The following is a 23,043-nucleotide window of genomic DNA, read 5'->3' as shown; positions in this document are numbered from 1 at the left end:
GTAGTGTTCTGTCTGATCCAAATCCTGCCTATCATGCCAAAATGGAAATAACGATAGCCTCTCTTCCCAATCTACCACACAGTTTGGAGGTCTTCATTGTTCAAAGCTCAGAAAGGAAGAGAGAAAGAGAAAGAGAGAGGAAGAGAGAAAGAGAGAGAGAGAGAAAGGGAGGGAGGGAGGGAGGTTGGGATATGCTTCTACCTTAGACCAATATGTTTGCTTTTGGAGTAGAAGAACCAAATGCATTCCAAGGCTGCTGCTATTGCACAAAGTGCTTTGACAGCCGAACCTTGCAGATAATCTTGCTCACCAGCTGTCAGTTTTAAAGATTATGCCACAAGTCTCCTGTTGTGAATTTTATGAACAGCCTTTAGTTGAAGTGACCAGTACTTAAAAAAAAATCTACTGGTACAGAAAAGTAAAAATCTAAAACAAATTTTAAAACATAAAATTGGAAAATAAAAGATCCTCCATTTAACTGAGCTATATGGGCATACGCTCAAGATCACTATAAAGGGAACATGGCAGGAATGTGTGAGGCCTCCGTGAATACAAACAACAAGAGAAATAATGAGGGATTGGTGCTAATTCCATCACCATGCATTTCTCTTCTTTCATGGGATGCATGGATGTGGAGCTCAAGGAAACATACTTCTCAGGGACACACTGCATTTCAAAAGCAAGGGTATTTCTCCCCTTTCCCAGATTAACAACAGCGTATTCACCACCTCATAATTGGGACAGTCAGGTCACTGAACTCTGTGCAGCGCATCTCACCTTTAGTCCTGGGTCTGCAACTGCAAGGCAGATGTGCCCCTATGCCATTGTGTACCTTGTGGAAATTGGTCTGCTGCCAAGCACAGCATTGCAGACATGATTTGTAGCATCAACCTCCAAGGTAAAACCTCAGACGAGAGCTTTGTAATTGGAAATGGGGCCTTAGGTCCTTAGAAGTATGGTTGTTACTATCATGGCCCAGGTGCTGTCGACAGTGAAGCCAGGCATGTTCTGAGAGGGTAGGATATCAAGCGATTACCATGAAAAGCCAATGTGTTTGATAGATTGCATGTGAATAGTACAAGGGCCTTAAGCAATGAAGTCTTAGGTTTGAGTTTATAAACTCCCTGCCTTCCTTTATGCAACCATCAAACCTAAGAGTAAACTTCCTTAGTGACATAACGGACCCTGGAGTCCCATTCCTTAGGGTCATTTCTGTGTATTCTGAGCCAGATCATCATTACAGATGTAAACATAAACATTGCTGCAATGATGGACTAGTGGCTCCTCTGTCCACATACACCATTTGTTGATTCTACTCTGTTTACTATCAATTAACTAATTTTGAGCTATTAGCACATGTGAGCTAATGAGCAAACTGCCCTAACAGAGCTTTAAAAAAGGGTGGTGGTGGAAGGTTGTATATATAATTTTTAAAAATATTGTATTTGTAATCCACTCTTAAACAGCACTCCAAGTGCTTTCCCATCTAATGAAGAACTAATAAAGTGTACACCAGTTTTGTGTATAGCATGACCATGTGTCCTATTTTACAGAGGACATTCTTCTATATGAAGGAATACTTATTTTGTCATCCAATCCAGTTTAAATAAAAAGATCCATAAAAAAGGAGTGCAGGGGCCTTGAAGTTGCCCATCAAACAGTCAGCACCTTGACAGCAGCAGAGTCAGGCACACAGGCCACACAGTCTTCCCAACTATGTTGATAAGTATTGCATTTCTGTTTAAATTGCAAACATTCTTTTTGCATTCGCATCTATACAGATAAATCAACATATGCAAAACAGTGTCTTCTTTTGTCCCTGATGTTGGTCTATTTTTGGGTAATGCATAAAATCACCTCCTAATTTGCATTGGACACCAGAGGAAGTGAGTGTATGTCTCAAACCAGATCGTCCAGATAGCCAGCTACTCCTATGCTACTGGCATTTTGACTTCTTGGCAAATCTGGCTGGTTAATCACAGCCTCTCTGAACACTACCAATTGACCTCAGAGGACAACCCTTAATCATTCAGTCTCCTGTCTGAGCAGCCTATCTTGAGTGCAAGTATTCTGCTTGCTCTTCTGCTGTCTTCGATCATGACTCATGACTCGTGCAGGATGCAATCTGATACCCACTTTCTACCCTTCAGCGCCTCCGTTGCTACTACTATTGCTCTTGTCCCCTGTCTCATTCCTGTCTGTGGCTCCTCTGATCCTGAACTGCCTTTTGGGAAGTTAGACCTTCTAACTGGCTATGAGGAAACCCATGCCACTGGACTCTGGTCTATGTTCTCTCAAAGTAGACTGTACCTGTTTTGGACCACGCTCCCATTTCCTGCCCTCAGCTTCTCTGGGTTTGGAGCTGTGCTATAGTATCAGGTATTTTAAAGCAACACACTGTGCTCAAAGGTGGAAATATTATCTTGAGGAATAGTGTATGTATTTTTTTTTAAAAAAAACCAAATTTTGGCCATCTTAACTTTCACCTGTTCTTCAATATACAGTGGTACCTCGGGTTACATACGCTTCAGGTTACATACGCTTCAGGTTAGACTCTGCTAACCCGAAATAGTGCTTCAGGTTAAGAACTTTGCTTCAGGATGAGAACAGAAATTGTGCTCCAGTGGCGTGGCAGCAGCAGGAGGCCCCATTAGCTAAAGTGGTGCTTCAGGTTAAGAACAGTTTCAGGTTAAGAACGGACCTCCGGAACGAGTTAAGTACTTAACCCGAGGTAGCACTGTACTTCTAAAATGTTTACTATCATATTTCTTTGAGAACTGCCATCTAAACATATATATTTGAAGTTTTTGTATTCATAGTTTTCCTTGTGCAAATGTCTCCAAACCAAATATAAGAAGTACTGCAAAGTTTGTAAGCTTTGCAAGCAAAATCTTTCATAGATTTTTTTTTTTTAATGGTGAAATGTAATAAAAGGGTACGGTTGAAAAACAAAACCTACGTATAAGGGACTGGCTGCAATCTAGTTTACTTATTGATGCATTTAACACTTTTATGCTCCACCTCTCCCATTTTGGCCAGATTAATGCATTTGCCAGGCCACTGATCCTCTTTTCAAGGTCAAAGACTAGGTAAATGTTCCCCTGCTACACTCACAGCTTAATGTGTAATGAAAATATTTCATGTGGCAAGATCGATTTGTCCCCCATTTTTATTTCGTTTTAATGAGGATGAATTGTCCAGATTAAGACTCTAGTTACACTCTGTATGTAGCACCTGCCGTATGTTATATTCTATTACTTGGTTTGCACATCATGGTAAACCAGGAACATGCTGACTCCAAGGAAGAAGCTCACGTCGACTTTGCTTTTCCTTGGGCTTTTTAGCTTAGTGCAAGATGGCAGCTAAACCAGTGTTTGGTTTATCATGTCACCTAAACTCAGGATCATGGTTAGCGTCTTCTCTACTTAAAACATGGACTGTAGCCACCATTGGACAAATCATATTGGAGTAGAGAGCATAACCACAATACCTGGTTTGCACAATATGCTAAGTCCGACCTTGGTTTATCTGCCATGCTGTGGCAAGCTAAAAAGCTTGGGGATGAAAAAAGTAGCTGCAATCTCTTTCCCGGATCCAGTGCATTTGCATAGTCATAAGCCATCGCCTAGAGTGGCATAACATGCAAACATGGCCTAGGAGTGCAACAGGGAAAGGTGTTTGGCTGTTCCTCTAAGATACCAGAAGAATCAATGACCCAGGAGAATATTTACAGTTGCTTTCAGCAGATAACTACATACATGAATGCAGAATCTGAACTCTTGAAAGCAATTAAAAATTAACTACTAAAAAAATCAGAAATAATTTTTCAGTGCCGTGAAATTCACATATCCTGATCACAGTGGTTAGGAAGTTGGGTTTCTCTGTTAATTTCATTTTGTTCAGCTTGGTCCTAAGTACAAGAAGTGAGGGCTCCCCACTAAAACTGGACCTTGGATTACATTTTGAGAGACATGTGCTGTCTCTTACCTGCTCTAAAGTCCAGCATGTTGTGAGACAGTCCCCTGGATCCTGTAGCATACTGAGTATACAGACACAAGGTGGGCCAAAGGAGTCAGGGGCAAGCACAAAGCATGACTTGCGCAAGCTAACATTTGTAGAACCCTAGACACTGGACCACAGAAATAATCAATCTCTGAATAACAAGCAATGGCTGTCAGATAACCTATGCTGAAGAATACTTTGCAATATCTTTACTTAACTCACTCCAATACACCATGGCTTCCTTTTTCTTGGAAAAAGACACACAAGGATGCTGTGCTGTAAGACCCCCATGCTACAAGACTCAATATGTTAGATGGCAACATGTAAAAAGCCACAGATGTCTTCCACATGCTGAGCATTATCAGTGAAAGAAATCAAATGCAATAACTGGTAGGTGGTATTTTTGAAAATAGTAAAAGGGAACACATTTGCAATGCAGTTTTCAGGCGCCTGAAAGCTTAAATAAGCAGAGTCCCCAAAGGAACCTTTAAGTCAAAGTGTAGAACAATTTTGCATCTGAGCATTTTGTAGCCCAACTATTAGACATTTATACAGGTCCAGCAGAAAGGAGCAGATGTTCTTTTTATAGAGTGAAGACAAGTGTTATTCAACCTTTCAACATATCTATAAAAATTCAGACACTTTAAAACTATTTTAATAGCTGCCTGACAATTTTATTAATGCACTCTGTGGTCCCATTTCCTCCTTAAACTGGCTAGCCCATATTGCGGATTTTCACACATAACAAAGATGAGAGTCACTGATGCTGTGTCTTAATTAGCAGGAACATGAAAACCTATTATGTAGCCTGCTAAATTAATGAGAATGATCACTGCAGGATTTGAAAAGAGATGCTTCTACTTGTACAGGCCTTGAGTTAGAATGCTCTAGGCAAGCACAAATAATTCAGGTACGCAGCACAAACCCAGAAGCTGCGTGTATCAGGGATGGGGTTGCTGCTTAATATCACTCCAGTTGGGGGAGAGAAAAAAATACTTTTTTTCTTTGAAGGGCATGGGGGTTGCCATCTTTCAGCCTGATAAATAGTGGATAGCCTAGCCCTTCATTGCATACCACAGAATTAGCAATCTAAAAAAATCAGAGCAAGAGCCCTGTCACATTGGACCGAAAGTTTGCCCAGTCTACCATCTTGCTTCCCATAGTGGCCAAACAGATGCCCAAGGAAGACTACATAGGGCATGTGCTGTTGCTTTCCACCTACCAGTGTTTCTGCACCTGAAGGTCCTATATAAGCACCATAGCTAATAGCCACTGATAGACCTATCCTCCATGAATGTGTCCAATCTGCTTTGGAATTCTAAGGTATGTCCACCAACACATATTGTGGCAATGAGTTTCCCTAGTCTTTGATGCTTGAAATGTTTATTTTTTAGGACCCACCTAACTTCTTGTGACTAACTTGTTTTAAACTGCTTTTGATGTTGTGTCTTAAATTGTTGTGACCAGCCCTGGAATATTAGTTCCTGTAGTAAATTAATAACAACAATATCTGTGCACTGTCAAAGTTCTTTCTTTTGCTTATTGTTTTGCTTGCCTAGACACATTGTTTAACATATTAAATTCGGATCTCAGAATGGATATCAGAGATCATATGAAACACTATGCTTTCTATAAAACTGCCTTCCTATGTCAAGGTTTTTAAGTAACAACTGTATCTGCTATTGCATTTTGCTGCCTCTCAAAATCCTTTTTAATTAAACCCCAAGAAGAAGAAGAAGCAGAAGATAAAAGCTGATCAGGACACACAATCCTCTGTTCTCAAATAGATGGACAAATTTATCCATAGCAAGTGCTCCTGAACAACCCGTAACAATTATGGCAATGTGGCAACTGAAAGCTGCATTGCTACCAGCGGACTTCCCTTGCCCGATACCATCCAGGTGTCCTGGATTGTGGTTCCCATCTGTAGCTGGAGGGCACCAGGTTAGGGTAGGATGAGTTACAATACTGAAAACAGATTAAAGTTTACACTAGCTTTCTAAGCATTTGGGTACGCTTGTCTAAACAAGAATGTTTTTAGCAGTGAATATGGTGAAGGTGCCTACTTGTGATGCCTCCCCTATATATTTTTGGACTACAACTCCCATCAGCCCCAGCCAGCATGGGCAATGGTGAGGGATGATAGGAACTGTAGTCCTCAACATCTGGAAGGCAGCAGGTTGGTTATTAGTATGCGAAACATCAAACGCATGGCATTGCATTTTTTTTTCTTTGATAGTCTTTCAGGAGTTTTGAAACTTAAATATTCCTCAGTCATGGAGTTCTCTAAGCAGATGTGAAGTGGCATAAGGTGAATTCTGTTATTGTACACCCAGGACTGGCTGGTCAAAATGATTCAGTTACAGTTTGTCTGCTACAGAAGATGTCTTATATTACTTTTCTCTCTTTTCTTGCCAGTTAAATGCAATAATTTTTGAATCTCTACATGGAATTCTGTTCAGTGTTCAGAAAGGCACTGCAAAGCATACAATATTTAAATTAAAGCAAAAATGACAATCCATTAGTGAATTGTAAAGTACACAGGCACAGTCAATTCCATTTCATTTTGGCCACCTTACGTAGCCTCTCACAACAAACCTGGCCCCAAATCCTAAAGGCACACTGCCCTGTGTGGACTACTTCAAAACAAATCAGCCCTGGAAGCTCCCATGTGGACCTGGAGCCAAGTTCTGAACATCTGAAAGTACTTAGCAGAGCTCCTTGAAGAAAATGAATTTCATCTTGTCAAAACTATGGCGGATTGTATTTAAATCGCCAGTTTTAACTGTGATTTAAATAACCAATTAAAATCCTTGATGGTATCCATCTGTGCTTCTTAGCAATTTTCCTAAAGAAAGATTGCATTCTCGCTGAAGGTTAGAGCCTTTAAACATGCACAATGAATTATTTACAACTGAAAACAACCTATTTCTGACTGATTTTGTATTACAGGAGGCTAGGTAAGCTATTATTGCTCATATTTTCCCCAGTAATAGAATTTAATACACAAACTGATTGCTCTGGTTAGAAACTATTTATATACTAAATTACTAAATTTCAGTCCATTTATTTATATGTGATCTTAGATGGAAACTGAAGTTCAGTTCACAGGCACAGAAGTCGCATTATAAGGTTGTTGAAAAATTATTTGTATGAGATTATAGTAAACACACTGAAATTACTTTAAAAGGGAAAGAATTGCTAGTTATTTACCTGAATGGCACTTTGGCTGAATTGAAACTATCTTATAATTAACTTCAGTCATGCAAGAGCAAGATCGAAGGGATGTATTATATGAAGATTTTCTCAAATGTGAAGTGCTACTAATTTCCTTAATGGGGCTACTTATTATGCTGATCTGTACAGTTGCACCTTTCAGAGGCAGGAGTGCTGGTGGTACAAAGATGTACCAGTGTACTTAGGGCCCTGAATGGTAAAAGCCCTAACTACAGTCAAGAGCTGTTCCAGGAGTCTATGACCAGGATACTTAATGGACTGTCTTACCTCATATAAGCCTGTTCAATTATTACAATATTCCAGAGATGCTCTGCTTCACATGCCACCACTACCCGAGTTGTGTCTTGTTGGAACATGGGAGGAGGACCTTTTCAGTAGCAGCTTGAAGGTTTTGGAACTACTTCCTGATTGAAGTTTTTTTTTGCATGCGTGCCTGCGTGTGTGTGTGTGTGTGTGTGCGCACACACACACACACACAGCTCATAACATTAAAAAGCCATAATTTATCTTTTATTTTGTATTGCTATTATTAGCTAGTTTTACTGTTGAGCTACCTTGGGTGGTGTGTTTATTACTGTACAGACAGGAGACAAATATTTTCAATAAACAATCTCTCTACGTCAGTTCAGAGGGCAATGAAGGAACTGTTCCATTCATCTCACTCTGAAGAAAACACCTCCTTTTTTAATGTTTATAATTATTCACAAATAAAATACAATTTATCAAACATTCACGTAAAAAGTCAACTTCCCTCCCACCCTTCTGTGGTTTTCTCATGATTATCTTTTGCTGTTGCATATTATAAGTAATCTATACCTTCTTTTTTTCTCAGCTTTATTCTCAAAATAACTTGTACTGCTGAACTTACTCCAAACCTGCTAGCGTTCTAACATATTTACAGTAATTTTTAAAATAATCTACAAGCATTTTCCATTCCTCCTTGAAAACTTTCATTAACTGATTTTACCAGATAGACTTGCTAATGCTGCATATCTCATCATTGAAGAAAACACCTCCTAAGGAGTTTCTTATTGCTGAGGAAAATATAGCGTTGATACCTCTAGCCTAGAGTGCAATCTTATTCATGTCTACTCAGAAGCAGAGTAGAGCCAAGGAGGCTCACCTGGCACCTTCATTACCTATTCCTTAGGCACCAGGCAAAAAAGCTTCTCTTCAACCAGGGATTTGGCTGATTAACATTCAATGGTTTTTCGAATGTGTTTGTGGGAAGTCTGTTTGCCCTCCTAGGCAGGCAGTTTTGCAGATGGGCTCCGAGCAGCTCCAGTGAACCAATGAATGGCCGGCTGGATCATCTGCCTGCCACATATTGACCTATGGTGGTGGCAAATCTTGGGTGTTCCCCTGGGAGAGGGGCCAATTGACCAATGAGGGCACTTGGCCCCACGCCCAGGGACAGGATAAATTGCACATTGCCAGGCCAATTGTAAATTTCATTGACCAATGGACTTACACTTTATATAGTTAAATGAAAATACTTGCAGAATCACAGTCACATGATACATGGATCATGGATTTGTTCTTCATTCCAGGGGTCTGAACCATTCTGCATGACCAACAAGCTCCCGTGGGCCCTGTTCTTAGTTCTTCCCTGTCTGTCTACCTAGAGCCAGACCCGACGCAGTGCTGCTTACTGCTTGCTGTCTGATAGATCTGATCCTGGATCCTGCTGGAACTTTTCTCTAGGCAGATCCAATTGTACAAGTCGGCCATTAACACAATTGGTGTCAAATTCCCAGGGGCAAATGTATGACCTTCTTTGTAGAGATGAATTTATTTTGCAGGCCTGCAAAGGCTGTTTCACAGCAACTTTCATGCCAGTAACGCTCCCTGTAAGAATACCATCAAGCAGGCTTTAAAAATGTGCTTTATTCCTTCCAAAAGAGCTGCAAAAACTTCACATAGTGAGATTGTTACCTTAGGCACTCTGAAGAGCAATATACCAATGCCCCCACATGCTGGGAGCTTAAGGATTTAAAGTTCCAGACTGACTATGTGCCAATCCTTCCTCAGCTTTGGGCACTTGTGCCTGCACCCAAATCGCTGGTGACCTTTTCTGGTATTTATGATGTCAGTACAGATTTTTATTACTGTTTGAGCTGCTGCGCAAAGCAAACAGGTTCTGTAGCCTGTGTTTATCCAGGGAAGATAGAAGCACTGGGATGTCAGTACTTTTGTCTTTAAGACAACAACACCACCAACCTGCATCACCAGCTGTGTAGATGAACTTAAATCTAATTTTTTTTTAAGTGGGTGTGGGGGAAGGTTTTCAATACATAGGAGTTAAATAGAAATTTATGTATAAAAGCTTCGGAAGGGTAATTAAATAGCCTTGAGTCTACTATTAAAATGGAGAGCCTGGATTGTCTGGGACTCCCTTGAATGTTCACTTGGTGCCATGTTGCTGCGTAATGTCCATTGCCATGCATATGGGTTGGTTGGTTTGTTTTTAATGCTGCCTTTTCTCTCTGTTCTTCTGGTCTATTTCACAAAAATTTTAATTATTGTTGCTTGCTATGTTTATTAGTGCCTTTTTTCACAAACTCAAGAGTGACTTACAAAATAATGAACATTGAGAATATTAAGAAGTAGGATAAAACCACCTAAAATATGCAAGTAACATACAGATGAAAAACATAGCAATATTTACAGCAGGGAAGCTACAGAACTGGGCCAGGGCAGTGCAGCCCTTTGCCTTAAAAAAACCCAATTCAAAATAAAAGCTGTTTTTGTCCTGACACATTGGCCAAGAATGGCATATAGTGTCACCTTAACAATAAATCATATCCATGCTGCAAGTTTGATGAGGGTGTAGACAGATATTCACAGTTGCTCTTGAACTTCCTCTCTATTTTAAACTCACCACATTCATAGTTTTCTTCTTGAAACACCGAAAAGCATTCCTTTTTTGCAACAGAAATTCACCAACCTGGTACACTTCCAGATGTTTTGGACTTCAGCTCCCATTAGCAGCCCCAGCCAGGAGTACCAGGAGGGATTCTAGGTTGGTAAAAGCTAATTTTGTAGCCAAGATTCAAAATTACTAGGGGTGTATAGAGCTGCTTAGGATTAATTTTGAAACCTACTAGCGTTTATGCAATTACACTGACACATTACAAACTTGAAGGTTCTACTTTCACTTTTTATATATGCTGTAGCATCATCTACAAAAAAGCAACCGATTTCAAAACATTATACCCTGCCCCCCACAACTCAAGAACTATGGTTATTTAGGCTATATGGCCGCAGGTTTCCTGAATAGCATGGGTGTAATATTTCTCCACCTCTCTATTTAATATTACAGCATGTAGACTAAAGCTGGCTCTTCCGCACTTGCCATCTATAATAGTTCCTTTCTCTCATGTGTTTCTGGAATGCTGCTCTCATATAAAAATGGCTGTAATCCCGTCAGTCTCTGTCAGCTGGCAAACTGGAGCAAGGGTAACATATGTCAGCTGCCACTAGACAACTGGGAGTGATTAAACAGACTTCTATATGAGGCTCAGAGGAACAGAAATATGGGTTGCCCATGCAAATCACACCAGCACAAAGAAAACCCACAGATCCATTAGTTTTGTGGCTTAGAACCTCAGTATCTGCCGGAGGATTTTATCCATCTACAATTGCAGCTCCTGTAAAGTACACAGTGGATCCTACTGTGCAATGACCTTCTCAATGACAGTAGAAACACCACCTGCTCCTCAAAAACAAATTGTACAGTAAAATATTTGGAGAAAACTTCTGTTCTCCCATAAAGCACTGCAGAAATTAGCACAGGTGTGCATGATCAGAGCTTGATGAATTTCTTTGCCTTATGCCAATGCAGTATCGATATCTACATTATAGCACTGGACACCAACCTATTCTCTTACTCAGACCTATACCCACAGCTAAAAACCAACAATTCACACAAGGAATGGGCCTAGGGTGACATGCTTAACTGGCTTGGAAGCAAACATTCAAAAATACTGTGAGTATGCAGAAGTAAGCAGCTATTAGAAAGTCATGTATATACCTTTCTACCACTTGATGGAGTTGCAACTTAGAGGAATTCGGTCCACACAAATTGTGCAACACATGTGCATTAGGTGATCTCATTCATTCATTATCACAAGATCACCAAAACTAAATTATTAAACATACATATGTATGCATGTACACACAAATAAGCAAAGATTTCTGCTTCTTATAACATCTTAAGAAAAGATCCCAAATCTTCTCTGCACAAACATCTAAGAAAGTGAACCACCATCATGGACTTATTCTGCCTAATTTCTTCAATAAATCCTGAAATATTTTAGAGACAGCCAACCTGATGCCCTCCATATGTTGTTGGATACCAACTCCCATCAACCCCGGCTAACAAAGCCAATGGTCAGGGGTGACTGGAGTTGTAGTCCAGCAACATCTGAAGGACACTTGGTTTGCAATCCTCACTTTAGTGGATTGAAAAACAATTTCAACATGATCTTAAGTAACAGGAAAGTGTGAAGGGGAAATGGCCTTTTCAGCAGTGGTGCCCACAGAATGCTCTCCCATGAGAGGCCCACTTGGCATCAACTTTATTTATGCCCTTTTGATGTCAAGAGAAGTCTCCACACAAACATACAGTCTTTTTAATCTGAAGAGAATTGTTATTATTTTTTTTGCTGCTCTTTTAAAATTGGAATAAAAAACCAAACCCTTTAAATCTTGATGTTTTTATAAACCAGTCTATGACCTTGTTGAAAGGGAGGCTATAAATCTCTAAAACAAACAGCTTCATAAACAATAGTTAGTGCCTGTGTTTGCTTTCCATCCACCCTTACAATCCCTTTTCAGATTGTAAGATGCCTTGCAGCCCTACTGGCTGAAGGATGGGTTAAAAGTGTTTTAAAGAAAGGTAGTGGTGGCCACCAGTTTGGATAGCTTTAAAAGAAGATTAGACAAATTTATGGAGGGTAAGGCTATCAATGACTACTAGTCATGATGGATAGGTTCTACCACCACTGCTGGAGGCAATGTGCCTCCAAAAATCCATTGTTGGGAGACACAAGTGACAAGAGTGTTGTGTTAGGTTCCAAAGGCATCTGATTGGCCAATGTAAGAACAAGATGTTAAGACTAGAGGGGCCTTTAGCCTGGTGCAACAGGACTCTCTTTATGTGTTTGAATATTTGAGGTTGGGCCAAATCTAGGGGATTACTAAATTCTGGTCACTGCATTAGTTCAAGAAGTGTGTATCAGGCTTTTTCATATAGGAATCTGCAAAGTACAAATTCCTTAAGCATGCCTAAGATTAACTATAAGGGTGCTTGCCACTGCCGAGGGGGGAATGGTAGCTGTTAGTTCCGGCTAACATTAGCTCCATCATCGACACTCTCAAGCAAAACGCAAATTATTCCCATCCCAAATCATAATTTGCAGTTGGATTATTTAGGATGATTTGCAAGCATTCAAATGCCAAAGAGCATGAGTCTTTCATGTAAATCTGAACAGGCTGAGCAAAAATTGCTTCTTCTTAGCATCTCAGAAGACATTCTATTCCTCCTTGCACTACCTGCTGTGAAAATTATTTTATCTGCTCAAACAATATCAAATCTGACAAGGGTTTTGTACAAGACAATTCTAGCCAGCAACTGGGTGCCTGAACAATTCTGGTAAGAAAGTCAATGGTTTCAAAACTAATCTGAAGGATGGAGCAGAATATGGAGTCAGGCTCCTACAGAGGAGGAGCTCTCTTCTAAGGACAGTATTATTACCCTTGTGTTAAGTACTTTTCATGAAGCACTTTGTCCCAAAGAGGTTCTTTTAAACTTGCTATGAGATGTTATAATAGGAAAGCAGAGGAAGGACTAAAGAAACAAAAAATAATCACTAAAAGATAGATTTTTTTATGTGATGATCCAGCGATGGACAGAATTCATATCTGTATTATGGAATCAAATGTAATGAGAGTGCCAGACATTGTAATAAGAAGAAGGGAAAAATCAAAGCAAGCAAAGTGTGAATATTAAAATAGCTGAGAGGAGGATGGGATGAACAGCCTAGTACCTACAAAAACAGAAACAATGAGAGATATGTTTCACAATGTTAATATGAGTTCCAGCAACTCCATGCAGACTCCTGCTGTAGTTAAAATATGCAGTTGGTAAGCAGCTAAATTGGGAAAATGATGGGAAACTTGCTTGAACATGAACATTATTACCTGCAGATGCCTTCACCATTAACAGAAGCAGTACACGCTAAATGACTGGATCTGTTTCAATCAAAGCTGCATTCGTAACTTATGTTAGCTAAACCAGGTTCTCAGTCTAATCTACTCTGTACAAATGCATGTAGGAATATATACGTAAGAGATTCAGCCTAGCTTTTCCAACACAAATAAAATTGAACTCTTAAAAAAAATTGTGACCTGATACCTGCTCCATAACTCTGGTTATTTTTGAACTGTGTTTTCAATACACATTATTGCTGTCAACATACTCTGAAAGTTACTTTGAAAAGTTCTACTGATTTGTTTTGCAAGGCCACAATAGGAAATGACATTAAGCTTCTTTTAAGAAACCGCTGCCCTGCTAACACTGATGCATTCACTGCATTTTGAGTACATGTTGCCATTCTGATTTTGCTATGGGATTTCTTGGCTGTAGGGACGCGGGTGGCGCTGTGGGTAAAACCTCAGCGCCTAGGACTTGCCAATCGTCAGGTCGGCGGTTCGAATCCCCGCGGCGGGGTGCGCTCCCGTTGCTCGGTCCCAGCGCCTGCCAACCTAGCAGTTCGAAAGCACCTCCGGGTGAAAGTAGATAAATAGGGACCGCTTACTAGCGGAAAGGTAAACGGCGTTTCCGTGTGCTGAGCTGGCTCGCCAGATGCAGCTTGTCACGCTGGCCACGTGACCTGGAAGTGTCTGCGGACAGCGCTGGCCCCCGGCCTCTTAAGTGAGATGGGCGCACAACCCTAGAGTCGGACACGACTGGCCCGTACGGGCAGGGGTACCTTTACCTTTTCTTGGCTGTGCCTTAGTTGGTAGCCCTGAATTCCGCTATAGCCTCTTCCTCCTGCATCAGCAATTAATTCTCTCTTTGTAAAGTTCCACTGACCTAGTCCCTAGTGTACACCAACAGCAATGCAACCCCCACCACACATCCACACCTTACCACTTATCCTGTTCTAAAATACAATATTGTATGCAGAACCACCCCCCAAATGGCACTCTAATTTACTGTTGGCAGTAAATGAATAGGCAGCAGACTATGAAAGGAAAGTAACAGCAGGCAGAGAATAGTCATCTCAAACAACAGAGTTCTCTATACGTCCTGGATGGTTAACAAAAAGTATGAAAACGTAAGGCATTACAATACCTTTGAACTTGTGAAAGACAGCCCAGAGCTCAGCAATGTCTGTAGCAAAGGTAATATCTGTATCAAGTACTATGACTCGTTCGAGGTTGGCAGGCAGAGTCTTTGTCAGAACCAGCTTCATCAGCCCATATATCCCAGAATAGTGTTTGTTGGGTATCCAGGACACTTCAGACTAATAGACAGAAAGGACAAGGAAGAGAGAAGGAAGGAAAGGAAAAGACAAGCTTTATTAGAGATATAGTAGTTCTTATAAAAAACAGGTTTCTCAGCATTCTTCCTAATGCTTGCCCTTGAAATCGAAAAAAGTGCTGCTCAGTCACCCTTGATTAATACAGATAATTGTTTGGAGGAACAAGGGCTCTGTGCACACTCCAAAGGTCTCCAAAATAGCCAGAGTTGCACATGAGCAGAACCACAAACTGTCACATTGACACGATCTGAGCCAAAGGTGCTAAGATAAGGGGTGGGGTAGTTTTTGTTTGTTATTATGTTGTGTATTTTTGTGTTTTATGTTGTAAGATGCCCTGTGATCCTTGGGTGAAGGACAGTACAGAAATTTCATAAAATAAATAAATAAATAAGCCAAATGCAACATTCTGTGCCTTTACTACTCAAACACACTTTGGGGAAAAAATAAATAAAGCTTGAATATTGAAGCCCAAATTCAAAATAGTGTGGTGGCGGCTGCTGACTCTTTGAGTTCCACTGGCCTCTGGTGACATCAGTATCAGCTTCTCACATAGGTTAGCCCAGATTTGTATGCCTGAGCTTTGCAGGTTTCACTACAGTGACAACATCTAAAGGTGGGTTAAAAGACTTGTTGACAAGAAGATCCACATGGAATGTGAGAGGACATGAGTTTCAGAAGAAGATTCCAAAGCCCATCTTGAAGTGATCCAGCAATGAGTGTTTAAGTAAAATAAGGAGTAATCTCATATTTTATGGATTGGTCCACAAAGCTATATGCCAGTAGAGGCAGCAACCACCACAAGCCTCTTGTCACCTCCTTCGTAGGTCTCAGTGGCAGCAGTATGAACTCAAGGGGGTAATAAGAACAGCTGGCTGAAAGTCAGGGCACAAAATGTAGAATTGCAAGGGGATGGGGCTAATGAACATTCCCCAGAAGGTGTAAACTCTCCTTACCACTGGCTCCCCCATCCCTGAAGCTTCTTTTGGGTTCCATCTGTCAAACATGCAAAAGCCATAGGTCCCATCTGCATTATACTTTTGAAGCAGTATGATGCTACTTTAAACAGTCATGAGTTCTTGGGAACATGGATTGATTGTGAAACCATTCTAGGGACTGTAGCTCTACCAAGTGACTATGAGTCACCTGAAAACTTTCAGAACCCCAAACAAACTACAGTTCCCAGGATTCTTTAGGGGAAGCCATGACTATTTCAAGTGGTATGATTGTGCTTTAAATGTATAGTGCAGATTGGGCCCTGGTCCCACCCCTGAACCCAAATAGTTATCTGAAATTCATGCCAATTTTATGGTCTGAAACACAACTGAATCCCTAAAAGCAAGAATAATTTCTTATAACTGAATCACTCCGTCTACCCTTGCAAGATGTAAACTGACTTTGTAGCCCTGTAGTGTGCTGAATTATCATCACGAAAGCATTGTGCTTGTAGACCACTGGAAATTAAATACACCATTATGCCAAAGTCATATATCCACTATAGTCTGCCCTGGAATTTGAACTAGAGGAAAACAACGAGGTTTAAACATTTATTCTGAGGACACAGAATAAATCATTTGCATTGCAATGCTTTTTGAATGCTAACTGAAAACCAAAGGGCTTTAAATTAGGGGAGGATGCTGGCCCTACATTTAAAAAAGAAAAGGGAAAGGTTAATTCTTTAAGGAAAAGACAAGCAGGGTCACCTTTTCGGTACAGACCTTATCTCAACAGGATAAGAACTGTTATATTTTGAGACCAGGCACTAACCTATATCAGCAAATGTTTACTGCTTTTACGTACATTACAGATTATGTCAATGTTATAACACCCAAAGCCTAATTTTACTGACACAATGTTCCATTGTCAGACTTCAGTTTTGACACTTCCTACAAGGTAGTTTTGAGGAACTACCTTGTGTATTTATACTTTGGAGAAAGTAACTGAGAAAATCAGTAATTCTTAATTGCAGCATTTGCTAAGCAGATGCAGAGTTGACATACTTGCTTCACATCTATCTATTCCCATCCATCTAGTATAGTTCCAAGCATCTTCCTCAACCTCCTTACCCTCATTTTCCCCTCAACATCTCCACTCTCTCTCATTAAAAGCTACCACTGGTATCCAGAGTTTATTTAGACAAAAGGGTCAGGAAAAGGCTAAGAGTCCCTGACTGTAGGGATTTCACTCTGTACTCTTTAACAAGGCCTGCCTTTTATCTTGCACTCTATTTTAGCTCCAAGCATAGAACTTTATTGCACCATGAACATGTTGTCCACTAAGAACAATATATGTGGCAGACCTCTTCATTACAGCTTTAGGGACCAAAGCAGAGCACAGAAGCATACAGTTGTTGTTGTTTTGTTTAAAAGGAGGACTTTCTAACATGAAAGAAATGTGAGCTTTGCAAAAAGAAAGTGAAAAATGGTCTGTATATACACATACAGTGATTGAAGTTCACAAAAGGGCTCCAAACCAGAGGCAGCACAGATATGCAAATTCACTCATAGCCAAATGTTGCCTGCTGGAAGGGAAGGGGCACTCCCACATGGACGACCTCTCTACATCTCCATTGCCAGAGGAACAAGACATCCAGCTCTCTGGGCTACAAAATTAGTGGGGAAGCATCAGAGGAGAAACCTAGTTCCATTGGCTATGGAAGGGACGAGCAAAAAAGCTCCGTTCTGGCTTTTTTCTTCTGCTTGCATCTCTCTCTATCAGCCTCTCTCCTCCCTTCTGCAGCTGGGGTTTCTTCTTCCTCCAGAGAAGGATGGGAGCCAGGGTATCCTTTCCCTCCATCTCCCTCTGCTGCAACATGCAACTCATCTTTGCAACTGTTGCCCAGAATGCTGTGGCTACCGTCAGAGTTGAGCGGGTATAACTGAATTTGCACAAGTAAAATGTGCGCAAGATGCAATTATACTGTTTGCGAAAGGATTTGTATGCACAATCAGCTCCATTTCATATGCTGCAGCAATATAAGGTCCATATATTTGAAGGAATTACCACAAGGAGACATGTTTAATACTTACACAGCAGGAATTACATGCACTCCCGTTTCAGCAAAGTCAGCTTCTGAATACTATTGGATGGGGGTGGCAAAGAGCAAGAGAGGTGTTGGCTTAATGCCCTGCTTAGAGGCTTCCTGAAAGCACATGGCTGACCATTACTGGAAACAGGATGCTTGGCTACTTAGATCCTGGGTGTCACCAAGAATGGCTGTTCTCATATATAGTGGGAGGGTGGGGTGGGGTTTCCCCCCCAGGAGGGTAGTAGGAGATGGGTGATTGACTCAATGGGTATGGTAAACCTGTTGATGACTGTTAATGACTGCAATTAGTCCTACCTACAAGAAAAAGCAAAGGATAGTATGCAGATGATTAGCATATGTAATGAGACAGGAATCCAATACAGTGGTACCTCGGGTTACATACGCTTCAGGTTACATACGCTTCAGGTTACAGACTCTGCTAACCCAGAAATAGTACCTCAGGTTAAGAACTTTGCTTCAGGATGAGAACAGAAATCGTGCTCCGGGGACACAGCGGCAGCAGGAGGCCCCATTAGCTAAAGTGGTGCTTCAGGTTAAGAACAGTTTCAGGTTAAGAATGGACCTCCAGAATGAATTAAGTTCTTAACCCGAGGTACCACTGTATCTCTGTTAAGACCAGGTCTCTCCATAGTTTTCAGTTTAGTGATACGTTGTAATTCAGCAACTTCTCTTTCACGTCTATTTCTGAAATTCTCTTGTAATAAGACAGCTGCTTTGAGATCCTGTATTGAATGTCCTGGGAGACTGAAGTGTTCTCCTACTGGCTTCTCTGTCTTGTGATTCCTGATGTCAGATTTATGTCCATTTATCCTTTGGCGTAGGGTTTGGCCTGTTTGTCCAATATAGAGAGCTGAAGGGCACTGCTGGCATTTGATGGCATATACAATTTTAGAAGATGAGCAATTAAATAGGCCTGAGATGGTATGTTTGATGTTGTTGGGTCCTTTGGAGTTTGCCCATAGTGACCCTCTCATTCTATTTGCCTGCAGCAAACCCCAGCTCACTTTCCTATTTCATGCCACACAACCCTTTCTTGCTTGACCTGCCCCACTACTGCAAGCCCAACTCACACACCTGCTTTGTTTCCTACTTGCTCACCCATGCCACTGCAATGCCCTCATTCTCGGCACTTTCACCATTGCAGGTCCAGCACATTCTTGCTCCAACCTCTTGCCGGAGGTCCCTCCCCCCATTGCTTGCCTGCTCTGTCCCCTCTGTCCCCCCCACTTGCTTGTCTCACCACTGCAAGTTCAGCTTGCTTGCCCCACTGCCTGCCTACCTGTGATGCTTCCTTCATCCTGGAACATGTGCTGTCCGTCACCACTGGTGTGACAGTAAAGGTAAAGGTAAAGGTAAAGGTACCCTTGCCCGTACGGGCCAGTTGTGTCCGACTCTAGGGTTGTGCGCCCATCTCACTTAAGAGGCCGGGGGACAGCGCTGTCCGGAGACACTTCCGGGTCACATGGCCAGCGTGACGAAGCTGCTCTGGCGAGCCGGCACCAGCGCAGCACACGGAAATGCCGTTTACCTTCCCACTATAAAGCGGTCCCTATTTATCTACTTGCACTTGGGGTGCTTTCGAACTGCTAGGTGGGCAGGAGCTGGGACCGAAAGACGGGAGCTCACCCCGCCGCGGGGATTCGAACCGCCGACCATGCGATCAGCAAGCCCTAGGCGCTGAGGTTTTACTCACAGCGCCACCCGTGTCCCCTTAAGGTGTGACAGTAGACTGGTACAAATATAGCAGAGAGATAAATGCTGTCATTTGCAAATGAATAATTGTGTAAAAGTGGCAAGAGAAGATCTTGGGGAAACTAAGAAAAGTGCAAGGCACTGAATATTGTCAGCATCAGCTACTCCAGCAGAAGTGATAATAGCAGACTATTAATGAGCACATACACAAATGCATTTTTAAATGAAGTGTCCTTGAAGCTCACTTTAATTTATCCTTCCCTGTCTCTTTATCATAGATGTATTATTTGGCTACTTTGAAATAAATTTGGGGGTAGCTCTCAGAGGTTCCTGGTTATCATTACTTTCTCTGAATAGAAATGAGAACAAAAGAAATGCAATTTAATATTGGATAATAAATCGTACCCATGTATGCAATCAAGAAAACAAGTATTGTATTTGGCAAAACCTATAAGAAAATAAATATAAGTGTCTCCAGTTTCAAGACACCCAGGGCTCAGGCATTAAATGCTTCTCTTGCAAGCCTTTTTTGAAATATTTATTCAGGCTAAACATGACATTAACCTATAGACATCTTGATCCTGAAACCAAGCGATCATATTGTTGCACACCACTAGAAGCTCAGAGCAGTGCAAGATTCCAGGGGTTCCAGGCACTCACCACCCGGGGTTCATTAACTCTCTGAGAAACTTAACTCACTGAAATAAAGGCTGATATGTCATTGTAATAATTGCTGTTTCATTGGGGCTTTATATGTTTTTTATGTGAAAGAATTCCAAGTTGAAGTATTTCTCAAAACAGAGGGAATCTCTTTTCTTTTTCACAAGTAAGAGTCATTTGGATGGATTCAGGAAGGATGTTAAGGACCCAAATTTGATTTTAGAACCAGATTGACAAATGATATTGGTTCAGGCAGGACACCTCCAGCAGTCTTCTGTTCATAGATAGTCACATATCACCAAGTAAAGAACTCTCTTCCTGTACTGATTATAATGATCACATGATGCATCTTTGATATATTTGGGAAAGTTGCTTATATGTCCACTATGCATTTGGACACCTCTTAAGTTAGGATGACGGTTCCTGAGGGCAAGGAGAAGGTTTTCACTGATGTTTGTATACGACTGGATGGTGGGCTGAAACTTTCAAAACTGCACTGATTTTAACTACTGGTTTCAAAACCAATTCTTTAGTTTCCTAGAAATCCCAAGCAAAATGGGATACAAGGCTGCTAGTTATACAATGTGTTAAGTTTAAGTTTATAATCACACACACACACACTATGTATATTGTTCTTACATATTACACAGGTTCAGTATTGTTATGCATTTTTGTATTTTAAGATCATGCTTGTGGAAAAAATCATTTGAAGATTGTGTCTGTGTATGAATACACTTTAGGACTACATTTCACTTATTAATTTTAGATAGCATTCCCCAGCCTATTAAACGGAAAGACAATATTGCGTGACAATACCACCTGCAGTGGAAGATTCATGCACAAAGCAGAGAAAGCTGCGAAAATGATACCTGCCCTGAATTAGAAGAGTCACCTTCAAACAGCTACTAATTCCTTTGCTCTCAGGCTATTACCCATGGCAATATGTCAATGCATGGCTGAGAGTCACTTCTGATTGTTCTTTTAGGTATGTCAATCACTGTTGTGAAACCAGACACTTTTTTTCTGAGGTTAACCTTGAACTTATTATGGAAGTTCTCTAGGCCAAATGGCCCCTTGGGAACATGTTCATAATGCCGAATTCATCTCTGCAATCTAAGCCAGCCGTGAACTACAAAGCTGTGTCAATTCTAATTCTTTTTAATGACACAAATGGGAATCAAACAATTCATCACAATTTTGTCCCAGTTTGTGTAAGGTGCCGGAGGGTTTGATCTGGGGGATTTAGCAGAAGGACCTAGCCAACTTGCTTCCTGCACCACAAGTAAACCCATGGGTAGAGAGTACTCTTTTTGACCTTTGAGGTCAAAAGCCTCTTCCACATAGATCAACCCTGAGGTCACTCTTTAGCAGATTTCCCTTCTCCAACTACCTCTGCCAAATATCTTTTCAGTGGTGGCACCCCAATTGTGGAACATGTTCTCCCCATTGAGACTCATCTGGCACCATCTTTATACTCTCTTTGCTGCCAACTGAAGCTCTCTTTTTATATTTTCATACTTTTTATATCTGTGCCTTTTTTATTCTGCTTTTACTGATGCTGTGTTTATATTATTCTACTGTTTTACTTGAGAGCCAGTGTGGTGATTTTCACATACAGACAAGGTTCACATACAGACAGCTGAGCTAAGCAGCTGCAGTTCAAAGGGCTCTATAATTTAGAGCTGCTGAAAATTTCAAAGAGTGATGGTCTCCCTGTTAGCATTTCACTCCTCCGTTGCTGGATGTGTGATTCTTACATCACATGTCTGTGTTTACTTTCTAGGCCTTTTATAAAGATGTTTCCTATGGTTTAAAAGATGGCATGGCAAACAAAACAGGTGTGGCTAAACTGTGGCTGTTCAAATGTTGATGAACCACAACTTCCATTGCCTCTGATCATTGACCACGCTGAGTGAGGTTGATGGAAGTTGGAAGTCCAAAACATTTAGAGGGCTACAGATAAATCAGTGCACAAAAAGAACAATGACAGATGAAAGGATACGGTGGGGACATGATTCAGTGTACATTAATACGTATGAGCATCAAATAGTCTTTTTTCTTGGGGCTCTATCCTAATATTTCCAAGAGTTAATAAGCAAGGAGTTTAAGGATTCAGAACTGCATAATAAGGGCTCCCTAGGCCACCATTGGCCTATTTCAAATCTGATACCATGTAACTTCATCCCTTCACTCCCAGTATAACTGCATTTACGGAAACTAGGCTATACAGAAAATAAATAAGAAATAATAAAAAGACCTCAAACTAAGCTTGAAAGAACAAGCAGTAACACAATTACTGAGAGAAGTGCTACTGACAAACACAGAGGAATGCCAGAGTCAACTGTACATGCTAATCATGTTCCTGTCAGATTTTTCTTTCTACAATGCCTGTCTTGGGAATAAGAGTTGCAGATTCAGCAAGCGAAACCTTCAACCTGTCCTGATCTTCAGTTTCAGGGAAAGTGTACTCAAGCAAGTCCTTAAGCGTGGCATTTAGTCTTTCCGCCTGCTAGCCAGATGAAGTTAGGGGCTAGAATTCTATTCCTCTGCCCAGACAACCTTAGCTGATTTCCACATTCTCCCACAACCTAAGATATTATACAACCAATTTTCGTACCAAGGATATTGTACAACCAATTTTTGTTACCATGTGTGAAATCTGAGAGGCTTTCTATATACCTTATTGGCTCACGAGCTGTAGCCCACTGCTACATAAGCAGGCCCATAATGCTGCAGAGAACAGACTTTCACAGCTGCATAAATGGGTCTTTACCATGAATGTCAATTTGTTAGGGTTTTAGTTTTGGTTTAAATGTATTTGCTGTTGGGTTTTTTGCATTTTTAATTATTTTATGT

At 41.0% G+C, this 23,043-nt stretch overlaps 1 protein-coding gene across 1 annotated transcript in view; it reads right to left on the bottom strand.

Moving 5' to 3' along the window:
* LARGE1 (LARGE xylosyl- and glucuronyltransferase 1) overlaps positions 1 to 23,043 on the bottom strand; it is a 319,140-nt gene that overhangs the window by 124,222 nt on the left and 171,875 nt on the right. The window contains exon 6 of the mRNA XM_053407478.1: positions 14,600 to 14,771. Coding sequence (XP_053263453.1) covers positions 14,600 to 14,771 — 172 coding nt within the window. The remainder of the gene's footprint in view (positions 1 to 14,599; positions 14,772 to 23,043) is intronic.

Source organism: Podarcis raffonei, chromosome 10 (genome assembly GCF_027172205.1).
Source record: "Podarcis raffonei isolate rPodRaf1 chromosome 10, rPodRaf1.pri, whole genome shotgun sequence".
NCBI classification, from domain to species: Eukaryota; Metazoa; Chordata; class Lepidosauria; order Squamata; family Lacertidae; genus Podarcis; species Podarcis raffonei.
The sequence above is the reverse complement of the archived record's forward strand: the minus strand, read 5'-3'. Positions and strand labels throughout refer to the sequence as shown.